The 19,987-nt window shown below is 40.6% G+C and overlaps 3 protein-coding genes, 1 long non-coding RNA gene and 1 pseudogene across 4 annotated transcripts in view; 1 reads left to right on the top strand and 4 right to left on the bottom strand.

The window, feature by feature from the left end:
- Window positions 1–9,143, bottom strand: part of LOC103513073 (malate dehydrogenase, mitochondrial-like) — a 20,188-nt gene extending 11,045 nt beyond the window's left edge. The window contains exons 1-2 of the mRNA XM_008477884.3: window positions 8,829–9,143; window positions 7,370–7,514 (exon numbers count right to left, since the gene is read on the bottom strand). Coding sequence (XP_008476106.1) covers window positions 7,370–7,514; window positions 8,829–9,062 — 379 coding nt within the window. The 5' untranslated portion in view covers window positions 9,063–9,143. The remainder of the gene's footprint in view (window positions 1–7,369; window positions 7,515–8,828) is intronic.
- On the bottom strand, window positions 3,595–4,933 carry LOC113468994. Its single transcript, XR_003392550.1, has 2 exons — window positions 4,869–4,933; window positions 3,595–4,762 (listed from the first exon to the last, which is right to left on the bottom strand). It is a non-coding gene; the product is annotated as an uncharacterized LOC113468994 (long non-coding RNA).
- Window positions 9,144–9,524: 381 nt separating the features above from the next.
- On the top strand, window positions 9,525–10,918 carry LOC103513075 (annotated as a pseudogene).
- Window positions 10,919–13,349: 2,431 nt separating this feature from the next.
- LOC113468995 lies at window positions 13,350–15,787 on the bottom strand. The gene is made up of 2 exons (XM_026826367.1): window positions 14,216–15,787; window positions 13,350–13,555 (listed from the first exon to the last, which is right to left on the bottom strand). The coding sequence occupies exons 1-2, from the start codon at window positions 15,399–15,401 to the stop codon at window positions 13,437–13,439; spliced, it is 1,305 nt and encodes a 434-aa protein (XP_026682168.1). The 5' UTR covers window positions 15,402–15,787; the 3' UTR covers window positions 13,350–13,436.
- A 2,525-nt stretch (window positions 15,788–18,312) lies between these two features.
- LOC103513076 (mitochondrial import inner membrane translocase subunit Tim22) lies at window positions 18,313–19,494 on the bottom strand. The gene is made up of 2 exons (XM_008477885.2): window positions 19,161–19,494; window positions 18,313–18,587 (listed from the first exon to the last, which is right to left on the bottom strand). The coding sequence occupies exons 1-2, from the start codon at window positions 19,375–19,377 to the stop codon at window positions 18,313–18,315; spliced, it is 492 nt and encodes a 163-aa protein (XP_008476107.1). The 5' UTR covers window positions 19,378–19,494.
- Window positions 19,495–19,987: the final 493 nt, after the last annotated feature.

The raw sequence follows: 19,987 nt of genomic DNA on the forward strand, positions 1-19,987 counted from the left end.
GCCTTGTCAAATCTCACAACACAGAAGTATAATAAAAATATTGTACTATATTTCATAATTCTGCCCTTACAGATCAAAATGAATCCAGCCCTATGGAGTGCGGACAATCTCTCGAGTGATGAAGAGGAGGAGGAAGGATCAAAACGAGATCTGTATGATACTGGGAGACGCATGTTCTCATTTGTAATTGATGCCAAGGAAGCAATGTTTAACAACAGTGATAAATTCATCCTGATGTCACTCAAAGCTATTAGGAACATCCTGATGAAATGTGTGAGGGAAAGTAAAACCGATCTTATAAGCATTGTCCTCTTCAATACAAATGACATCACATCCACTAATTTTGAACACATCACTAACTTCATACCACTAGGTAAGTAAGAAATAAATGTTGTGAAGACAATTACTTACCTATGTCTAGCCGGAAGACAAGGTTTGTTCTCGGTATTGTATCAGGTTCCCTTTTTTTGATATTGGGATTCTAAGGTATATGTTTTTGATAAAGTTCCTCCATCATTTTTTTTTTTTTTTTTTTTTTTCATTTGATCAATGAGCATTTTTTGTTTTTGTTGGAATAAATCAAAATCCCATCCTCAACAGATAAGGTTTGTCCTTGGAACAACTTTCTCCTGTCCTGTCTTCCTTCTCTCTTTGCTTCCGGGACGATAAGACCTTATTTAGCAGTTAAGTTCCCTCTATCAAACCCCGTTTTTTTTCTAGTTCACTCAATTCATTTTTTTTTCAACTATAAATGCGAAGTCTTCAAGTTTAAAAGTTGGAACTCACTTTGTTAATTTTCTTTCTCTTCCAGGTGATTTGAATGCGGAGAAAATCATAAAGCTTGAGAAACTGATCGAATCCCACCAGCTAGACGAAATCAAGAAATACGTCTGTGATTCCAACATGGCCGCCACTCTGAGTAGCAAGAATGTGCTCAAGAATACGCTCTGGCATTGTCAGTCTTTGGTGGAAAAAGTCAGTGTAAAGGTAAGATAAACATGCTTAAGGCCAGCCACTGGTACACCTGACGGTTACACCTGATTAAGTCAGCCTATCAGGTCTTCCTGACAGTGTATGGCAGAAATCAGGCGACCTGAAAGAGACCTAATAACTAATGAACCAAACGTCTAAAAGCAATCACCCTAGCTAGGACTGATTGAGATGCTGACAAGAAACGCCGACCCTGTCTGAACACGGGAGAAGGCGAAGAAAAAGAAGAGGAAGAATAGAACTCTTTTCCTTATAAGTTATTTTATTCATTTATTTATTTATCTAGAATCTAGATGTAATAATTGGGAAACAATACTTCTGACAAGCATTTAAGTATGCTTAACACAACTATAAAAATTCCTTCATTTTTTGTTCCAGATAAGCCATCATTGCATAGTGATGTTCACACCAGTGGATTTCCCTAAGGAAGACTACAAGCTAGTATTGCAACAAAGAAATATTAATATTAAATCTTTTTGTTATTTTTTTTTCTTCCTCAGTTATGAACCTGATCAAATCGTTCTTAAACCCGGATTTCCAAGTGGGTTCGCTGCGAGATCCCAAGTTGGACACCGAGTGGGCAGCCCTAGAGGCCTTGGCATTACAGAGATCCGACATGGAACCTGTGGTAGACGAAACCTTGCCGCCTAGACATGGGATTAAACGAATACTTGATATGGACGATGACTAAGGTCGAGTTTTACCACCGTGGATTGTCTCAGAATTGAGTTCAATCCGAGGTTGACCTGGGTATTAAGGTATAGTGAAAATCCTTGTTTCATCTCTATCCCGAGTTGGTAAACCCCAGCATGAAAGTCTCCGTGGCCGAGTGGTACGCCGGAGGTCCTGGGTTCACTTCCGGCGAGGAGATTTTTTTTTTTTTTTTCGTTTAGAAAGGACAAGATGGAAAGCCAGCCGTTCCGAGAACGAACCTTATTTGTTTAAGGAAAATGACCTAATAGTCAACTCCGAGCATTTGAAAACAAACTTATTTGTTTAGGATAAAATTCCCGGCGAAAATCGAACCCGCGACCTAGCGCTTACAAGGCAGACGCGCTACCTTGCAAGCTAACTAGGCTGGCAGCTTCAGAGCTTAACTGCAGACTGCGTAGCAGAATTGCCCAGGTCATCCATCTAAAATTCTAAACCTGAAGACTTGTATATTGTATACTGTGATCTGCGATATAACAGCTTTCCTATCCGTGGCACAAGCATTGCTTTACGGATGGGTTTACCATTTATATGTAATTTTCATGTTTCGTTTTAATATAGGCGGGCTGGCGCTTCGAACTCTTGACGTTCGCGCGCCTCAATAAATGGAAACTTGAAAAATTAATAAAAAAACACCATCTACATACATATTTGTAATGTGAACTAAGTGAGGTTTTATTTTGTACATTTGGATGTCCCTTAAGTGTTTATACATAGTAGAAACAACAGAATTCTATGTTTAGGAGTTATACAAAAACCTGGATTGAATATTCAACATTTTAAAAAGTAGATGTAAAGAAGAAAGGAAAAAAGTTTCAAATTTCTATAGGTACGCTAAATGTGTGACCAAAACAATACTGGAAAGAAAACTTTCCGTAACATACAATGACGAAGAAATGAAATAAAATAAACGAGAGTTCTTGCAATCAAAATTAGCGTCCCGTTAACTGAACTCTTTGACGTTATTTGACGAAAACTCATACTTTTCTCCGCAGAAACGTGTTTTCGTCGAATAACGTTGAAGAGTTCAGTTAACGGAACCTCGAATTTTGGTTGCAAAACTATCTAAAAACTGAATGGCACTTGGGTTCCTAAAAAAAAACTCCTACTTTGCTCTGCAGAAACGTGTTTTCGTCAAATAACGTTGAAGAGTTCAGTTAACGGAACCTCGAATTTTGGTTGCAAAACTATCTAAAAACTGAATGGCACTTGGGTTCCTAAAAAAAGGTGGGTGAAGTTAATTTTGAGAGGGAGATAAATTTATTTCATCATATGTAAGGGAGGTTAGATGGAAGAGAAAGCCTCAATGATTAATCTCGCTTTTTTTTTATCTGTCAGAATTTAGTTCTGCCAATTTCCTGTACAGCTCTTTTAAGGTCGAGGTCCACAAAGTGGATTTAAACTCGGTTAAATTTTACAGCTCGGATTAAGAGATCTGATTGATTTTTCAAAAAGTAAAAAAAAAAAAAAAAAAAAAAATGTTTAAACCGAGTTTAGGAGTTATACAAAAACCTGGATTGATTATTCAACATTTTAAAAAGTAGATGTAAAGAAGAAAAGAACAAAGTTTCAAATTTCTATACGCTAAGTGTGTGACCAAAACAATACTGGAAAGAAAAAAAAACTTTCCGTAACATACAATGACGAAGAAATGAAATAAAATAAACGAGAGTTCTTGCAATCAAAATTAGCGTCCCGTTAACTGAACTCTTTGACGTTATTTGACGAAAACTCGTACTTTGCTCCGCAGAAACGTGTTTTCGTCAAATAACGTTAGAGTTCAGTTAACGGAACCTCGAATTTTGGTTGCAAAACTATCTAAAAACTGAATGGCACTTGGGTTCCTAAAAAAAAAAGGTGGGTGAAGTTAATTTTGAGAGGGAGATAAATTTATTTCATCATATGTAAGGGGGGTTAGATGGAAGAGAAAGCCTCAAGCATTAATCTCGCTTTTTTTTATCCGTCAGAATTTAGTTCTGCCAATTTTCTGTACAGCTCTTTTAAGGTCGAGCACCACAAAGTGGGTTTAAACTCGGTTTAATTTTATAGCTCGATTCTGATTGATTAGGATTAAGAGATCTGATTGATAAAAATGCTTAAACCGAGATCAAAACTTAACCGGAGTTTAAACTCGCTTAAGAGGTTTGACAGAGGGAACTGTAACTGCTAAGAACTAATGTCCCGAAATCGAAGAGAGAAGGAAGACAGGATAGGAGACAGCCAGCCGTTCCGAGAACGAATATTGTACCATCAGGATAAAATCACCCCCGGGCGGGAATCGAACCCGCGGCCTAGCGCTTACAAGGCAGACGCGCCACCAACTAAGCTAACTAGGCTGGCAGTTAAACTCACTTTGTGGACTTGGCTCTAAACTATGCTGAGGTTCTTGCTTCATTTATGAAGATGATAGATGATTTTTTTGAAGATTCATAAAGGGATTTGTAACGGAGTTTTTATCGTCCCGGACACGAAGAGAAGACAAGAAGAAAGTCAGCCGTTCCAAGAACGAACCTTATCTGTTGAGGATAAAGCGCTTACAAGGCAGGCTATCTTTCAAGCCAACTAAACTGGCCTTTATGGCTTTCTATTGTGTACATTTTTTAAAATTGATTTATGTTTATAATATTCCAATAAAGAATTGTTCAACTATCCAAGGTGCAAAGGGTGGGCACCCTATTACTAAGGCTATGAACTAAAATAATGAGTTCTTTAGAACTTAAAGCGCGTGACCAGAATTGATTTCGTTGTTGGAAAACCTAAAATAGTCGAAGACTTAAAGTCAGGTTTGACCGACTATTTGACTGAATTAAGCAAACTGATGGACTAATCTTAATCCAAAGTTTAAAATCAACCTATCAGACTGCCTTATGGCCACAATCTAAGTTGGGTACTTGTTCAGAAGTCACGTCAATGGAAAATTGCTACAAAAAGGAGCTGTCACCAGTGTTATCCTAGGGTTAGGTTAAACACAAAAAAGGACCTTGCTTTTCTTTTTCACTGTCGTGGCTTCTGAGTAATTAATTACCCTGAGTTTAAACATCAATAAATAGGCTTAAGCAACCTGACTTGTTAATTTTAAATTGTGGATTAAGAATAAACCGATCAGAAATCACTTAAACTTGAATTTTAAATTTGAGTTTAAACATCAACAAATAGGCTTAAGCAACCTGACTTGTTAATTTTAAATTGTGGATTAAGAATAAACCGATCAGAAATCACTTAAACTTGAATTTTAAATCTGAGTTTAAACATCAACAAATAGGCTTAAGCAACCTGACTTGTTCATTTTAAATTGTGGATTAAGAATAAACCGATCAGAAATCACTTAAACTTGAATTTTAAATCCATATCGGTTATTGAAAGACCCGTATTTATGAACAAAAATTCTCGCCCTTAGGTCAGACTGAAGTCAAAGGCCCAACAGATGTTTAATTTTGACCATGAAGGCATGTATGATGTTTGGAATTAACGCCTTCAGTGCTACTTGAGAGCCAGTATTTTCTTCACAAATATGGGTATTCAGGTGTGTGCGCACATAGTCGATGGCCGTCGATCGACTAAGTTTGGACACACCTTTAGCTTGGTGTTTATCTTGAGAAGTGATTTTCGGGCAGGGCCGGATTTAACTCTTGGCAACAAACTCTTCGCCCTTAGCAATGTTCTTCTTCAGCTCAGGCACGGCCGCTTAAAAAAAAAAAAAATTCTCGCCCTTAAGTCAGACTGAAGTCAATTCAGGCCCAACAGATGTTTAATTTTGGCCATGAAGGCATGCATGATGTTTGGAATTAACGCCTTCAGTGCTACTTGAGAGCCAGTATTTTCTTCACAAATATGGGTGTTCAGGTGTGTGCGCACGTAGTCGACGACCGTCGATCGACTATGTTTGGACACACCTTTAGCTTGGTGTTTATCTTGAGAGGTGATTTTTGGGCAGGGCCGGATTTAACTCTTGGCAACAAACTCTTCGCCCTTAGCAATGTTCTTCTTCAGCTCAGGCACGGCCGCTTTCACCAATTCCTTCTCGAAGTCGGACAACTTGCCCAGGCCCAAGTTCTTTTCGATTCCGTTTTTCTGAGGGGAGAAAAATGAGGCAAACGTTTTAATGAATGGTGAAAATTGTTGACGTTCCTTCTCGAAGTCGGACAATTTGCCCAGGCCCAAGTTCTTTTCGATTCCGTTTTTCTGAGGGGAGAAAAATGAGGCAAACGTTTTAATGAATGGTGAAAATTGTTGACAAGGTTTTAGTTGACCAAACCGTTTAGAATAACAATGGTCTTGTGTTTCTCATATTCAAGCTTGTTCCAACAAAAATGAAGTTAAAAAAAAAGAAGGAGTGTAAATAAATGTAAATGTAACTGCAGTTTATGTTATTATATCACAACTTTGGTGCTCACTGCAGCATTGTAGGTTTTTTCCCAATATCTCAATAATCCAAACATCCAATGTTTACCTAGCATGCTGGCACCGGTCGCTATGCGCATTTATATGTCATAGCTACTCATTTTCCCAATATCTCAATAATCCAAACATCCAATGTTTACCTAGCATGCTGGCACCGGTCGCTGAGCGCATTTATATGTCATAGCTACTCATTTTCCTCACGAGGCTGAGTGGGCCCCGCAACATCCAGTCACGGAGTCAATCATTTGGATGACACAAATTTCTTGACCTTGCCGGGAATCGAACTTGAGTCTTCCGCGTGCAAGGCGAGTGCAGTGACTATTACGCCATGGGAGCTGACTTAAAAAAAAAAAAAGAATTTTTTGCACTACGCATGTAGGTTTCAGCTAAAGGCCCGTTCCGAATTGTCCGAAAAAAAAAAAAAAAAAAAAAAAAAAAAAAATCGTTTTTGGGGGATTTTTCACATTTTCTCACACAAATGAGCTCTGATCTTGAAATTTGTCGCGTGTCGTAGCATGCCCATGTCGTAGTATGCCTCTCATCAGATGGGGGAGAAGAGACAAAAATGCTTCCCATTTAGGTGCTGGGTCAACACGAGAACACTAGAAAGTAGCCCGTTGAAATATTTGCAATCGAAAAACGAGTACAAATTTTTGTATTACGTTATAGTTTATAAGTAGTACCTTGTAGTCCTTCAAGTGTGGGTTTTCTGTAGTGTATCACTCCCTCTGCCCTCATTGCTCCACGAGGAGCACAAAAACCAAGGGCCTGCCACTGCCTAAAAGTTTAAACAAACAAAGGCTTTCATTTCTCCCCCCCCCTTTATTTTGCCTTTTTCTGTGGAAATGACGTTTCTAACCACGTGTAGAGTGGACTGAGTAAACCTTCTCCGTTTTTTGCCCCAAGCAGTTTCCCGATGAGGAGAAGAGACACAATGCTTCCCATTTAGATGCTGGGTCAACACGAGAACACTAGAAAGTAGCCCGTTGAAATATTTGCACTCGAAAAACGAGTACAAATTTTTGTATCTGTTTTGAACAATGTTCGCTCCGGGCGGGAATCGAACCCGGCGACCTAGTGCTTACAAGGCAGGCGCGCTACCCTCCAAGCTAACTAGACTAGCTCTTGTTCTGATGATGGGCATCTGAGTATTCTCGAAAGCTCACCAAACTTACTAAGTTGAATGCCGAATCTCAATTGTCTTTTTATTTTCGACTACCTCTGATTTCTTTGATTAATTGGACAATGAGTAATATTCCTTCTTTACCTGCTTCCTGTATTCTTCCGGTCAAAGCTTTGAGTTGATCATCAGGGAAGGACACAGAGGGCGTGGCTTGAGAAATGAGAGGAATAATGGTTATACCAGCATGGCCTCCAATCACTGGCACATTCACATCTGTCGGGTTTAAGCCCTGTAGAAACAAAAGAATTTTTAATTTGTATCAACTTATCATAAAATTTTGTCAGGCTAAATTTCAATCCGAAGTTTTAAAATCAACCGCTGCAACAGATCCAGGTTCGATTTCCGGCGGGGTCAAAAATTTGTAGTTTTAGAATCAACCGCTGCAACAGATCCAGGTTCGATTTCCGGCGGGGTCAAAAATTTGCATCATGCAAATGATTGATTCTGTGACTGGTTGTTGCGGGGCCCACTCAGCCTCGTGAGGAAAATCAGTAGCTATGTAATATAAATGCTCATGGCGACCGGTGCTATATTATTGAGATATTGGGAAAATCCTACTATGCTGTTGTGAGCAAAAAAAGTTGTGATATAATAACACAAAGAAACGGCATTTTGATTCCGTGACTGGTTGTTGTGGGGCCCACTCAGCCTCGTGAGGAAAATGAGTAGCTATGTAATATAAATGCTCATGGCGACCACTGCTATATTATTGAGATATTGGGAAAATCCTACTATGCTGTTGTGAGCAAAAAAAGTTGTGATATAATAACACAAAGAAACGGCATTTATTTATTTTTATTTTAATCAACCAATGCCAGCCTAGTTAGCTTGGTTGGTAGCGCGTCGGCCTTGTAAGCGCTAGGCCGCGGCGCGGGTAAGTAAATATTATCATAGGGGATTATGATTACGTTTCCATGTCGAAAATAAAAGTTTACATACGCAGGCCGCAAGAGGCACAATTAAATCAACTACGTAGAACTAACTATGATAAGAAATAGCTTGTGAGATAAGAAAGTAAATAACACGGTTATTACCCTACGGTTGAAAAATATGAAGAGACGAACGTCTAGCTGTTACAAAATCTGTACGTTCTGTCTTATTCAACCTAGATACAACCAACACCTATTTCGTGTGGACCATAAAACATATTTTTATGGATTTTTTTCTTTCCCATTATTTTTTTCAAGAGGTTTGATAAGGGGAACTGTAAGATCGGAGGAAGAGGGGGGTAGGATAGGAGAAAGATAGCCGTATCGAGAACGAAAATTATTTGTTCTGGACTATTTGGTCCGATTAGTACGAATCTTTCTCATAACTTTTGAAAGAGGGAACTGTAATTGCTAAGGTCTTATTGTCCCCAAAGCAAAGAGGGAAGGAGGACAGGATAGGAGAAAGATAGCTTAAGAACGAAAATTATTTGGTTGAGGATTCGATTCCCGGTGGGAATCGAGCGGTGTGGATGGTTCAGTCGAAATCGATTGACGGTTGATCGACTACGTGTGGAGAGTGTGGACACAGCTTTAGAAATAGATTCAAATCTTACCTTGGCCTCAGCAACGAACGTGTTAGCGCGCACAATATCCAGTGTGGTCACTCCAAACAATCTCCTTGGGTCAAACACGCCCGCCTTCTTCAACACCTCGGCTGCTATGGGCACCGTACTGTTCACGGGGTTGGAAATGATCCCAATCAGTGCTTTGGGCGCCACCTCGGCAACGGCCTTGATAATGTCGCGCACAATGGAAGCGTTTGTGTTGAACAGATCGTCACGTGTCATGCCTGGCTTGCGGGGCACGCCGGCAGGGATGATTACCACTTCGGCTCCCTTGAGTGAATCCTGAGAAAAGTGAAAATGAAGTTATTTGTGTTGAACAGATCTGTCACTCCAAACAATAACGATTGTTTGGAGTGACCAAAGAAGGAGTGTATTTTCTTTACAGAAACGATTTCTCCTCAATGGAAACAAAGGTTTTTTTTTTAATTCCAATTAGGTATAAAAATTAATATTTCTGCCTAGATAATGTTTTGATTAAAGGGTGGTGAATTGGTGGGGCTTTCAAGACCACTTTAAATCTAATGTCAATAGAAGGGATATGGTATTTGTGAATTTTTGAAACCTAGCTAAGTAGGTAACCAAAGTTTTTACTGATTTTTATTATTATTATTATTATTATTATTATTATTATTATTATTATTATTATTATTATTATTATTATTATTATTATTATTATTATTAGGACCCAAAGGGCTTGACAAAATGATGGTGTCTAGTGACGGAGATGTAACAGTGACTAATGATGGTGCAACTATTTTGAAATTGATGGATGTGGATCATGAAATTGCCAAGCTTATGGTTCAGCTGTCACAGTCTCAGGATGATGAGATTGGAGACGGTACTACAGGAGTTGTTGTTCTGGCCGGAGCTTTGTTAGAGCAAGCTGAACATCTGTTGGATAAAGGTAAAAATATTACTCACTTACAATGATCTTGAAACTTTATTTATTTATATTTTCTCCCCAAATATTTTTGACTTGGCTTCTCCTAAAAAGTGTGCAAAACAGTTTTATATTACTCACTTACAATAATCTTGAAACTTTATTTATTTATATTTTTTCCCCAAATATTTTTGACTTGGCTTCCCCTAAAAAGTGTGCAAAACAGTTGATAGGAGATTGTATTCCTCAAGTGATGATATGCTCTGATTTCAATACATTGATTATCACTATTCTTTTTCTTCAACAGGTATTCACCCCATCCGAATTGCTGATGGCTTTGAACTGGCTGCCCAGTGTGCTGTCAAACAAAAACAGTTTATAGGAGATTGTATTCCTCAAGTGATGATATGCTCTGATTTCAATACATTATCACTATTCTTTTTCTTCAACAGGTATTCACCCCATCCGAATTGCTGATGGCTTTGAACTGGCTGCCCAGTGTGCTGTCAAACATTTAGAAACCATCGCTGACAGTTTCCCTGTGAACCCAGACAATCTGGAACCCCTCATCAAGACTGCCATGACCACCTTGGGTTCCAAGATCATCAACAAATGTCACCGTCAGATGGCAGAAATAGCTGTCAATGCTGTCATGGCAGTTGCTGACCTGGAGAAGAGAGATGTCAACTTTGAACTCATCAAAGTTGAAGGCAAAGTGGGTGGCAAGTTAGAAGACACAATGCTTGTCAAGGGAGTTGTCATTGATAAGGATTTCTCACATCCTCAAATGCCCAAGGAGTTGCGTGATGTGAAGTTAGCTATCCTGACGTGTCCTTTTGAACCTCCCCGTCCCAAGACCAAACACAACTTGGATGTTCAGTCTGTTGAGGATTACAAGGAGTTGAGAAAGTATGAACAGGAGAAGTTTGCCTCAATGGTGGACAAAGTGAAAGCTACAGGTGCCACACTTGCAATCTGTCAGTGGGGATTTGATGATGAGGCCAATCACTTGCTGCTGCAGAAACAATTGCCCGCTGTGCGTTGGGTGGGAGGTCCCGACATTGAACTCATTGCTATTGTCACTGGAGGAAGAATTGTGCCCCGCTTTGAGGAACTCACCAGTGAGAAGCTTGGCAAGGCTGGGCTTGTCAGGCAAACTCAAACTATGTTTAAGTTTAAGAAAAACACCTACTTGTAGGTATGCACTAGATAACAAGAAATCAACCAAACGAATCCAGTCCCCGAGTGAATCCCTTGGATCCAATGGATTCGGATTTATCAAGAGTCTTTTTCCCTCAGTTAAATCCGGATTTGATGGAATCGTTAGGAAAAAAACCCCCTTTTGATGGTTATGACCTAGATAAACTCAAAATCCCTTTGTTATTTTTGGTCGTCGATTCAGAACAAACTAACGCAACTGATCTCTAAACTCTATTTATAACCTCAGGCGTGTTCCTATCTGTTTTGCGTAGGACAAAGCTGTGTAAAGATTCAATTAAAAACTAGATCACTGTTTTGCTTGTCTATTTGTTTTCCTATCTGTTTTGCGTAGGACAAAGCTGTGTAAAGATTCAATTAAAAACTAGATCACTGTTTTGCTTGTCTATTTGTTTGGACGATGTTTTTTGTTTGCCCTCAGAGGTGGTCTAATTAGGTAGGAATTCAGGGTTAGACAGTGGTAATAGCACGTTGTACCAGTGGTCCTGCCTCGGTGGTGTAGTGGTCAAGGCGCTCGACTGGTAAACAGGAGGGCGTGGGTTCAATCCCCCAAACTTTTCCTTTTTTCCTCTTAAAACGAAAACTTACCATCACATAGTGAAATGTTAAACATGAACCCCCTCTATACCACATGTTGAACATAACAATGACTTGATCACACAACAAACATTTTAAAATTCAAACTCAAACTATGTTTAAGTTTAAGAAAAACACCTACTTGTAGGTATGCACTAGATAACAAGAAATCAACCAAACGAATCCAGTCCCCGAGTGGATCCCTTGGATTCGGATTCTATAGATAACAAGAAATCAACCGAACGAATCCAGTCTCCGAGTGGATCCCTTGGATCCAATGGAGTCGGATTTATCAAGAGTCTTTTTCCTTCAGTTAAATCCGGATTTGATGGAATCGTTAGGAAAAAAAATCCCCTTTTGATGGTTATGACCTAGATAAACTCAAAACCCCTTTGTTATTTTTGGTCGTCGATTCAGAACAAACTAACGCAACTGATCTCTAAACTCTATTTATAACCTTAGGCGTGTTCCTATCTGTTTTGCGTAGGACAAAGCTGTGTAAAGATTCAATTAAAAACTAGATCACTGTTTTGCTTGTCTATTTGTTTGGACGATGTTTTTTGTTTGCCCTCAGAGGTGGTCTAATTAGGTAGGAATTCAGGGTTAGACAGTGGAGATGTTTTTTGTTTGCCCTGAGAGGTGGTCTAATTAGGTAGGAATTCAGGGTTAGACAGTGGTAATAGCTAATAGCACGTTGTACCAGTGGTCCTGCCTCGGTGGTGTAGTGGTCAAGGCGCTCGACTGGTAAACAGGAGGGCGTGGGTTCAATCCCAGCCGAGGTATGGAATACCTACCTCGGTGGTGTAGTGGTCAAGGCGCTCGCCTGGTAAACAGGAGGGCGTGGGTTCAATCCCAGCCGAGGTATGGAATACCTACCTCGGTGGTGTAGTGGTCAAGGCGCTACCTACCTCGGTGGTGTAGTGGTCAAGGCGCTACCTACCTCGGTGGTGTAGTGGTCAAGGCGCTACCTACCTCGGTGGTGTAGTGGTCAAGGCGCTACCTACCTCGGTGGTGTAGTGGTCAAGGCGCTACCTACCTCGGTGGTGTAGTGGTCAAGGCGCTACCTACCTCGGTGGTGTAGTGGTCAAGGCGCTACCTACCTCGGTGGTGTAGTGGTCAAGGCGCTACCTACCTCGGTGGTGTAGTGGTCAAGGCGCTACCTACCTCGGTGGTGTAGTGGTCAAGGCGCTACCTACCTCGGTGGTGTAGTGGTCAAGGCGCTCGCCTGGTAAACAGGAGGGCGTGGGTTCAATCCCAGCCGAGGTATGGAATACCTACCTCGGTGGTGTAGTGGTCAAGGCGCTACCTACCTCGGTGGTGTAGTGGTCAAGGCGCTACCTACCTCGGTGGTGTAGTGGTCAAGGCGCTACCTACCTCGGTGGTGTAGTGGTCAAGGCGCTACCTACCTCGGTGGTGTAGTGGTCAAGGCGCTACCTACCTCGGTGGTGTAGTGGTCAAGGCGCTACCTACCTCGGTGGTGTAGTGGTCAAGGCGCTACCTACCTCGGTGGTGTAGTGGTCAAGGCGCTACCTACCTCGGTGGTGTAGTGGTCAAGGCGCTACCTACCTCGGTGGTGTAGTGGTCAAGGCGCTACCTACCTCGGTGGTGTAGTGGTCAAGGCGCTCGCCTGGTAAACAGGAGGGCGTGGGTTCAATCCCAGCCGAGGTATGGAATACCTACCTCGGTGGTGTAGTGGTCAAGGCGCTACCTACCTCGGTGGTGTAGTGGTCAAGGCGCTACCTACCTCGGTGGTGTAGTGGTCAAGGCGCTACCTACCTCGGTGGTGTAGTGGTCAAGGCGCTACCTACCTCGGTGGTCCAAGGAAAAGGAAAAATGGCCTTAAATTGTTGAGACTAGAAGCTTTGAACTTATTTCTATTTCGTTCGTTCAATTACAAAATCCAATATATCCCCATTCACCAGTCATTTCCCCTTCTTGCCCTTCTTTTTCTTCCCCTTCTTCTTTTTCCCTTTTCCCTTCCCTTTCTTCTTCTTCTTCCCCTTCCCTCCCCGCCTCTCCAAACGGGAAGGTTCGTCCACACCATCGCGTCGGAACAAGGCAAGTCCAGATCTTCGGAACATGTCCAGGTGCGCTTCGTTGGCGTTTTCTAATCTGGGATTCTTTATTATTTTTACAGAGGTTTATTATTATTATCATTATAAAACCTTAGTAGCCACTAGCCAGCATATATAGTGCTTCTGCCTCGTATCGTAAGTGCTAGGTGGCTTTCACCCTCCATTATTGGGTGACAAGCTGGGAAAAGCCAGCAGCATGTGTGATTGGTCAGATAATCACCCATCCAGATACTAACGAGAAATATGTATGGTCACCCATCCAGATACTAACAAGAAATATGTATGGTCATCCATCCTTCAAGTACCTAGGTGTTTTTTATATATATATGTATATATGAAAATGTCATGCCAAGTTTAACCAGAATCTGACAAACCGTTTGATAGTTATAATGAAACACAAAATTTTCAGACAGAAGAGACAAACCAAGGAAAAATGGCCTTAAATTGTTAAGACTAGAAGCTTTGAACTTATTTCGTTCGTTCAATTACAAAATCCAATATATCCCCACTCACCAGTCATTTCCCCTTCTTCCCCTTCTTCTTTTTCCCTTTTCCCTTCCCCTTCTTCTTCTTCTTCTTCTTCCCCTTCCCTCCCCGCCTCTCCAAACGGGGAGGTTCGTCCACACCATCGCGTCGGAACAAGGCAAGTCCAGATCTTCGGAACATGTCCAGGTGCGCTTCGTTGGCGTTTTCTAATCTGCGCAGAAGAGGATGGTCTGATCTGCGCAGGAGTGGATGTATGCGCACCTCAGATTGCGCATCCAGGGGAAGGTTGCTAGGGGATCCTCCAAGGCCAGTAGATTGAGTACGAAGTTCACTTTTTCCGTCTGAGTTGATGACTTTAGTTCCATTTTCGTTTCCAATTTTATGATCATCATTTCCTCTTTCATTTCCGCTTTGAACGGTATTTAGAATTTCATTTCCTTTTACGTCCCTCAAAGGTTGTCCACTTTTTCCAACCTTTTCGTCATTATCATCAACTCCAATTTTTTCGTCATTATCAATTTCAACTCCATTTTTTTCGTTGATAGGGTTATTGGTAGTCTGAACAGAAAATAGGGCACTAATTCCATTCAAGTCCCTCAGAGGCTGCCTTCTGTAGATAGCTAGATTGGTTAGTTCATCAGACGCTTCGAATCTTCTGCTAAGGACAGACTTTTCTCCCGGTATGTCTTCGTATTTCCTGTCGAAAGCATTAAGAGGATCATTCTTTTGCTCTGGGAAAACAAAAACATCCATGGGTCTATCTTCACTTCGAGTACTTCTGTAGACAGCAGGATAAACTGTTAGCTCATCAGAAGTAGTCTCGTATCTTCTTTCAAGGACAGTTTTTTCTTGAGGTTGATCACTGTCCAAGTCGCCAAAGGCATCCGTAGGGTCATTGTTATTCAAGACATCCTTTGGTCTGGCTTCAAATGCATTCCTAACAGGATCAATAGCTAACTGATTACTATCTTCGAATCTTCTATTTGCTTCTTCGAATCTTCCATTTAAAACGGGCTTTTCTTGAAGATATCCATCGATTTTGCCGTTGAAACCAACCGTAAGGTCATTTTTATCCAAGGCATCCTTTGGTCTGGCTTCAAATGTTCTCCTTACAGGATCAATAACTTCATTATTAGCTAGGAAAGGTGTGGAGATGTATGCTTGTTCATTTGCTGTTAACTCGTCTGGAGGATTGTGACGTTTCACGAAAGGTGTGGAGAGGTTCTCTTGTTGATTTGGAAATGATCGTATCGTAAGTGCTAGGTGGCTTTCACCCTCCATTAATGGGTGACAAGCCGGGAAAAGCTTGTTCAGATGGTCACCCATCCAGATACTAACGAGAAGTATGTATGGTCATCCATCCTTCAAGTACCTAGGTGTTTTTTTATATACATATATGTATATATGAAAATGTCATGCCAAGTTTAACCAGAATCAGACAAACCGTTTGATAGTTATAATGAAACACAAATTTTCAGACAGAAGAGACAACCCAAGGAAAAGGAAAAATGGCCTTAAATTGTTGAGACTAGAAGCTTTGAACTTATTTCGTTCGTTCAATTACAAAATCCAATATATCCCCATTCACCAGTTATTTCCCCTTCTTGCCCTTCTTTTTCTTCCCCTTCTTCTTTTTCCCTTTTCCCTTCCCCTTCTTCTTCTTCTTCCCTTTCCCTCCCCGCCTCTCCAAACGGGAAGGTTCGTCCACACCATCGCGTCGGACGTTACGCAGGAAGCGTACGGTCAGAGCTAAGCCAGTGCAGCCAGTGTCATTGTAACCTCAATTACCGCCTAAAGAAGGAATCGAACTCGGGACCTTCTGCATGGCAAGCAAGTGGGGAAGCGCGTTACCACTCGGCAAACCGTGCCCCCAAAATTTGGCTCATTTTGGGCCCTTTTTGTCTTATCGTCCCGAAATCGAAGAGAGAAGAAAATACAGGATAGCAGAAAGCCAGTCTAGCCGTTCCGCGAATTTATTGAATCTCGTATTTATTGAATTTTTCGAATTTATTGAATCACCAGTTAATAGAATAATGAAATTTTCTTTCTTACATTCTTTTTCATATTGTTTTTTTGTACTAAGTAGGTGTCAGGGATCAGGGTCATCTTTGATAATATGAATTATGGTTTTTGATGAAATGCATTAAAACACAAAGTTTCTAACTTAACCTTATCTAATCCGGTCTAATTCGGAAATCGCTATCCATAAATCCTTGCATAAACGTAGGTATAATGTACAGATTAGCCAGCGATAACATGTTGCATGCATGGATCACTGAAGATAAGCAACGTTGCGCGTGGTTTGTATCCGGATGGGTGACCATCTGGACAATCGCGTGCTGGCTTTTCCCGGCCCTAGTAGAGGTTAGGTTAAGACGAGTTGGCAAGTAGCTTGTCGTCAAATGAAGGGTGAAACCCCGGTCTCTAAAGACCTTACCAGTTATAAAGTGACTTTATACCTCCTTCAAACCTCTCTAACTATAGGTATATACGTACAATACAGTTTATACCGTAATAATGTGAAAGTTGCTCTCTTGACCTATGAATTAAGGTGATATTTCTTCTGTTGTGAAGCGATTTCAATTCGTGATCTAGGAAATGTCAGAATCTTCGAGATAATGGCCTCTCTAAGCGTTAGTAAGCAACGTCGCGCGTGGTTAGTATCCGGATGGGTGACCGTCTGGACAATCGCGTGCTGGCTTTTCCCGGCCCTACTCAGTAGAGGTTAGGTTAAGACGAGTTGGCAAGTAGCTTGTCGTCAAATGGAGGGTGAAACCCCCCCTCTCTAAAGACCTTACCACCTTACCAGTTATAAAGTGACTTTGTTGAAGCTCCTTCAAACCTCTCTAACTATAGGTATACAATACAGTTTATACCGTAATAATGTGAAAGTTGCTCTCTTGACCTATGAATTAAGGTGATATTTCTTCTGTTGTGAAGCGATTTCAGATGTTTTTTGTTTGCCCTCAGAGGTGGTCTAATTAGGTAGGAATTCAGGGTTAGACAGTGGTAATAGAACGTTGTACCAGTGGTCCTGCCTCGGTGGTGTAGTGGTCAAGGCGCTCGACTGGTAAACAGGAGGGCGTAGGTTCAATCCCAGCCGAGGTATGGAATTTTATCCTCAATATAATTTGAGAATTTGACCACAATAATAGTAGTAGCCTACTGCTGGAGTAAAGGGACTTTTCAGTCCTATGCGAGCAGTATAAATAAGCACTATTAAGCACTATTACCAGTTCCTAATGAATCATTGAAGTAATCTTGGGCGTGGTGGGTATTTGGAAGGGTGAGCATCGAAAGGACCGTTCCCACTTGTCGTTCGGATAAAAATCGTGTCGTGCGTAGCGGGAACACAAAGGGTGAGCATCGAAAGAACCGTTCCCACTTGTCGTTCGGATAAAAATCGTGTCGTGCGTAGCGGGAACACATTTAAATTACATTGCCTACAGGACATTCAAAATCGGATGAAACTCACGACAAGTGGGAACGAGACTTTAGCAGTCGTGAGCTGCTGGCTTTTCTCAGCCCCACTCATGTGAGAAGGCGAGTAGCTTGTTGACGAATGGACGGTAAAATCCCCGTCACTAAGAAACTTGGCAGAAATTTATTTATTCACGGGACTAACCCTTTATACAAAAATGACAATAGAAAAAAATACACTAAAACTAAACAAACACAAAAATATAGACGACTATCTACGTGACTTCAATATGTTTGTCAAATCGGTTGAAATTTGAACTATAGGCTGACTCATCATAAATTATATTATCAATTTCCAATGTCAATTAGAAAAACTATCTATGAACATGATATTATTATGTTTAATGTAAATTAAAATTAATTATTTATTTGAGGTGAAGCCAAAAGCCTATTCAGCTCTTCAAATTTTACATCATTGACATTACTCTATATATAGCTATATTGTTTTTATATCATTGACATACGTATATATTTATATTATATTATTTTACTACTGTTGACATTATTTTACCCAGGTGTTCATATACCTAATTTCCATAATTATTTTACATCTTTGGTTACTATTATTGTGGTGCAATCTCAAATCTTAATATTAAGTACCTATTATCTTTTTAACAATTTTAGATGTTATCCTATTTTTTTCTCCTTCTTTTTCTTTTCTTTAACTGACGTTGTACAATTGTATTCATTGAAATGTATTTTTAATGTCATATTATGTACAATAAAAATAAATTGAATTGAATTGAATTGAATTGAACTAACCTCTCAATCCAATCAGACCGCCTGTGATGCCACCAGCGTACGTGGTATTCTTCCAGTCGGATTTGCCGCGATACGTCTCAATCGAACACTCGACAATCGTAAACATGGCGCCGATGGCTGCAAAATTCTTCGCGTAGCTCAACATGGACGTGCGCATTTCGCGCAGAATCTCGCGCGCCGTTTGCGTTTTAACGTCCTGGCCGGGAATGGGAACGGTGACTGGTGCAAAACTCGATGAGAACAGACCAAGCGCCCCGCCCAACACGAAACCTGGCGGAGAAGATGAGAAATAAAATAGAGTGATTATTGAGTTGTATTTGATTATGTGACTTTAAAGTCAGAAGTCACTCATCATACCTACGAAATTTCTCTTTTGAATAGTTGGGATAATGGTCCCCTACTACACCCACTCCCAGTCCAAACTAGTCCAAAGAGAAATTTCGTAAGATGACTGACTTAAAAGTCACATAATCGAATACAGCTTTGCTTACCTTATTTTTATATGACTAGGGTTCTTAGGGATTTTCCAAAGCCAATTTTTGATTCAACTCTTTTGTAGGCTTCTTCAAGATGACTGCATTTTGACCTAAAGTAAGCAATTGTCTAACTATGAAGAGGCTCTTATTTCTCCAGTTCCCCCACCTCATTTTTTTTTTTTTTTTTTTTTTTTTTTTTTTTTTTTTTATGGCTTTATTTAATGTGGCAGGATTCCCCAAAAGAAGCTCTTCCATCTAACCACAATGCTTGACTTTAATCATACTGATAATTATTTTTAAGTACACAACTTCTTCTTCTTCTTTTCTTTTTTTTCTTTTCTTTCTTTCTTTCCTATAAAATTCTTACCTCCAACTGTACTGATCACTGTTTTAAAAGCACAACTCTCCATTATTGACTCCATCATTTTCTCTTCATTTGATTTGAATGGATTGTGCCCAATGACTTGAGGAATGTAAATGTTTTCTCTGTATCTGCAATTATTTCCAATGAAGTGTTTTGCCATGTTGTTCAATTTTGTATCAGCAAAGAAAAAAGGCTCGGCTTGTTTTTTGCTTGAATCCATTGTTAGTTGATTATTAATTTCAATTTTCCTTTTCTCTTTAGGAAGCTAGATTATATGTTTCATTGATGTGCTTTGTTGTACTCAACTGTCCAGCATAGTTACTTGAATACCTATCTGTGCTATTAATGGGAAATTTTGCCCTCACAAAGTTGGCAACTTAATTATGTCACTGTAGGAACAATGGCTCGCAAAAATTCACAATACCTATGAGATTTCACACATTATTTGAGAGGGTATAATAACTCCTCTCATCAGCTCCCATGGCGTAGTGGTCACTGCGCTCGCCTTGCACGCGGGAGACCCGGGTTCGATTCCCGGCGGGGTCAAGATTGGCGTAGTGGTCACTGCACTCGCCTTGCACGCGGGAGACCCGGGTTCGATTCCCGGCGGGGTCAAGAAATTTGTATCTGCAAAGGATTGATTCCGTGACTGGCTATTGCGTGGGGCCCACTCAGCCTCGTGAGGAAAATGAGTAGCTATGACATGTAAATGCGCATAGCGACCGGTGCCAGTCCAAATGTTGTATGAACAATGCGGGGCCCACTCAGCCTCGTGAGGAAAATGAGTAGCTATGTAGGTAATATGATGCGCATAGCGACCGGTGCCAGCA

Source organism: Diaphorina citri, unplaced genomic scaffold (genome assembly GCF_000475195.1).
Source record: "Diaphorina citri unplaced genomic scaffold, Diaci psyllid genome assembly version 1.1 scaffold920, whole genome shotgun sequence".
Classification (NCBI taxonomy): domain Eukaryota; kingdom Metazoa; phylum Arthropoda; class Insecta; order Hemiptera; family Psyllidae; genus Diaphorina; species Diaphorina citri.

Coding starts and splice junctions, on each gene's coding strand:
- LOC113468995 (XM_026826367.1), bottom strand. CDS start 15,401: ATGGGTGACCATCTGAACAAGCTTTTCCCGGCTTGTCACCCATTAATG. Junction 13,556..14,215: donor TGCCTTGTTCCGACGCGATG/GTGTGGACGAAC, acceptor TCCGACGCGATG/GTGTGGACGAACCTTCCCGT.
- LOC103513076 (XM_008477885.2), bottom strand. CDS start 19,377: ATGGATTCAAGCAAAAAACAAGCCGAGCCTTTTTTCTTTGCTGATACA. Junction 18,588..19,160: donor AGTGATCAGTACAGTTGGAG/GTAAGAATTTTA, acceptor CTTCTCCGCCAG/GTTTCGTGTTGGGCGGGGCG.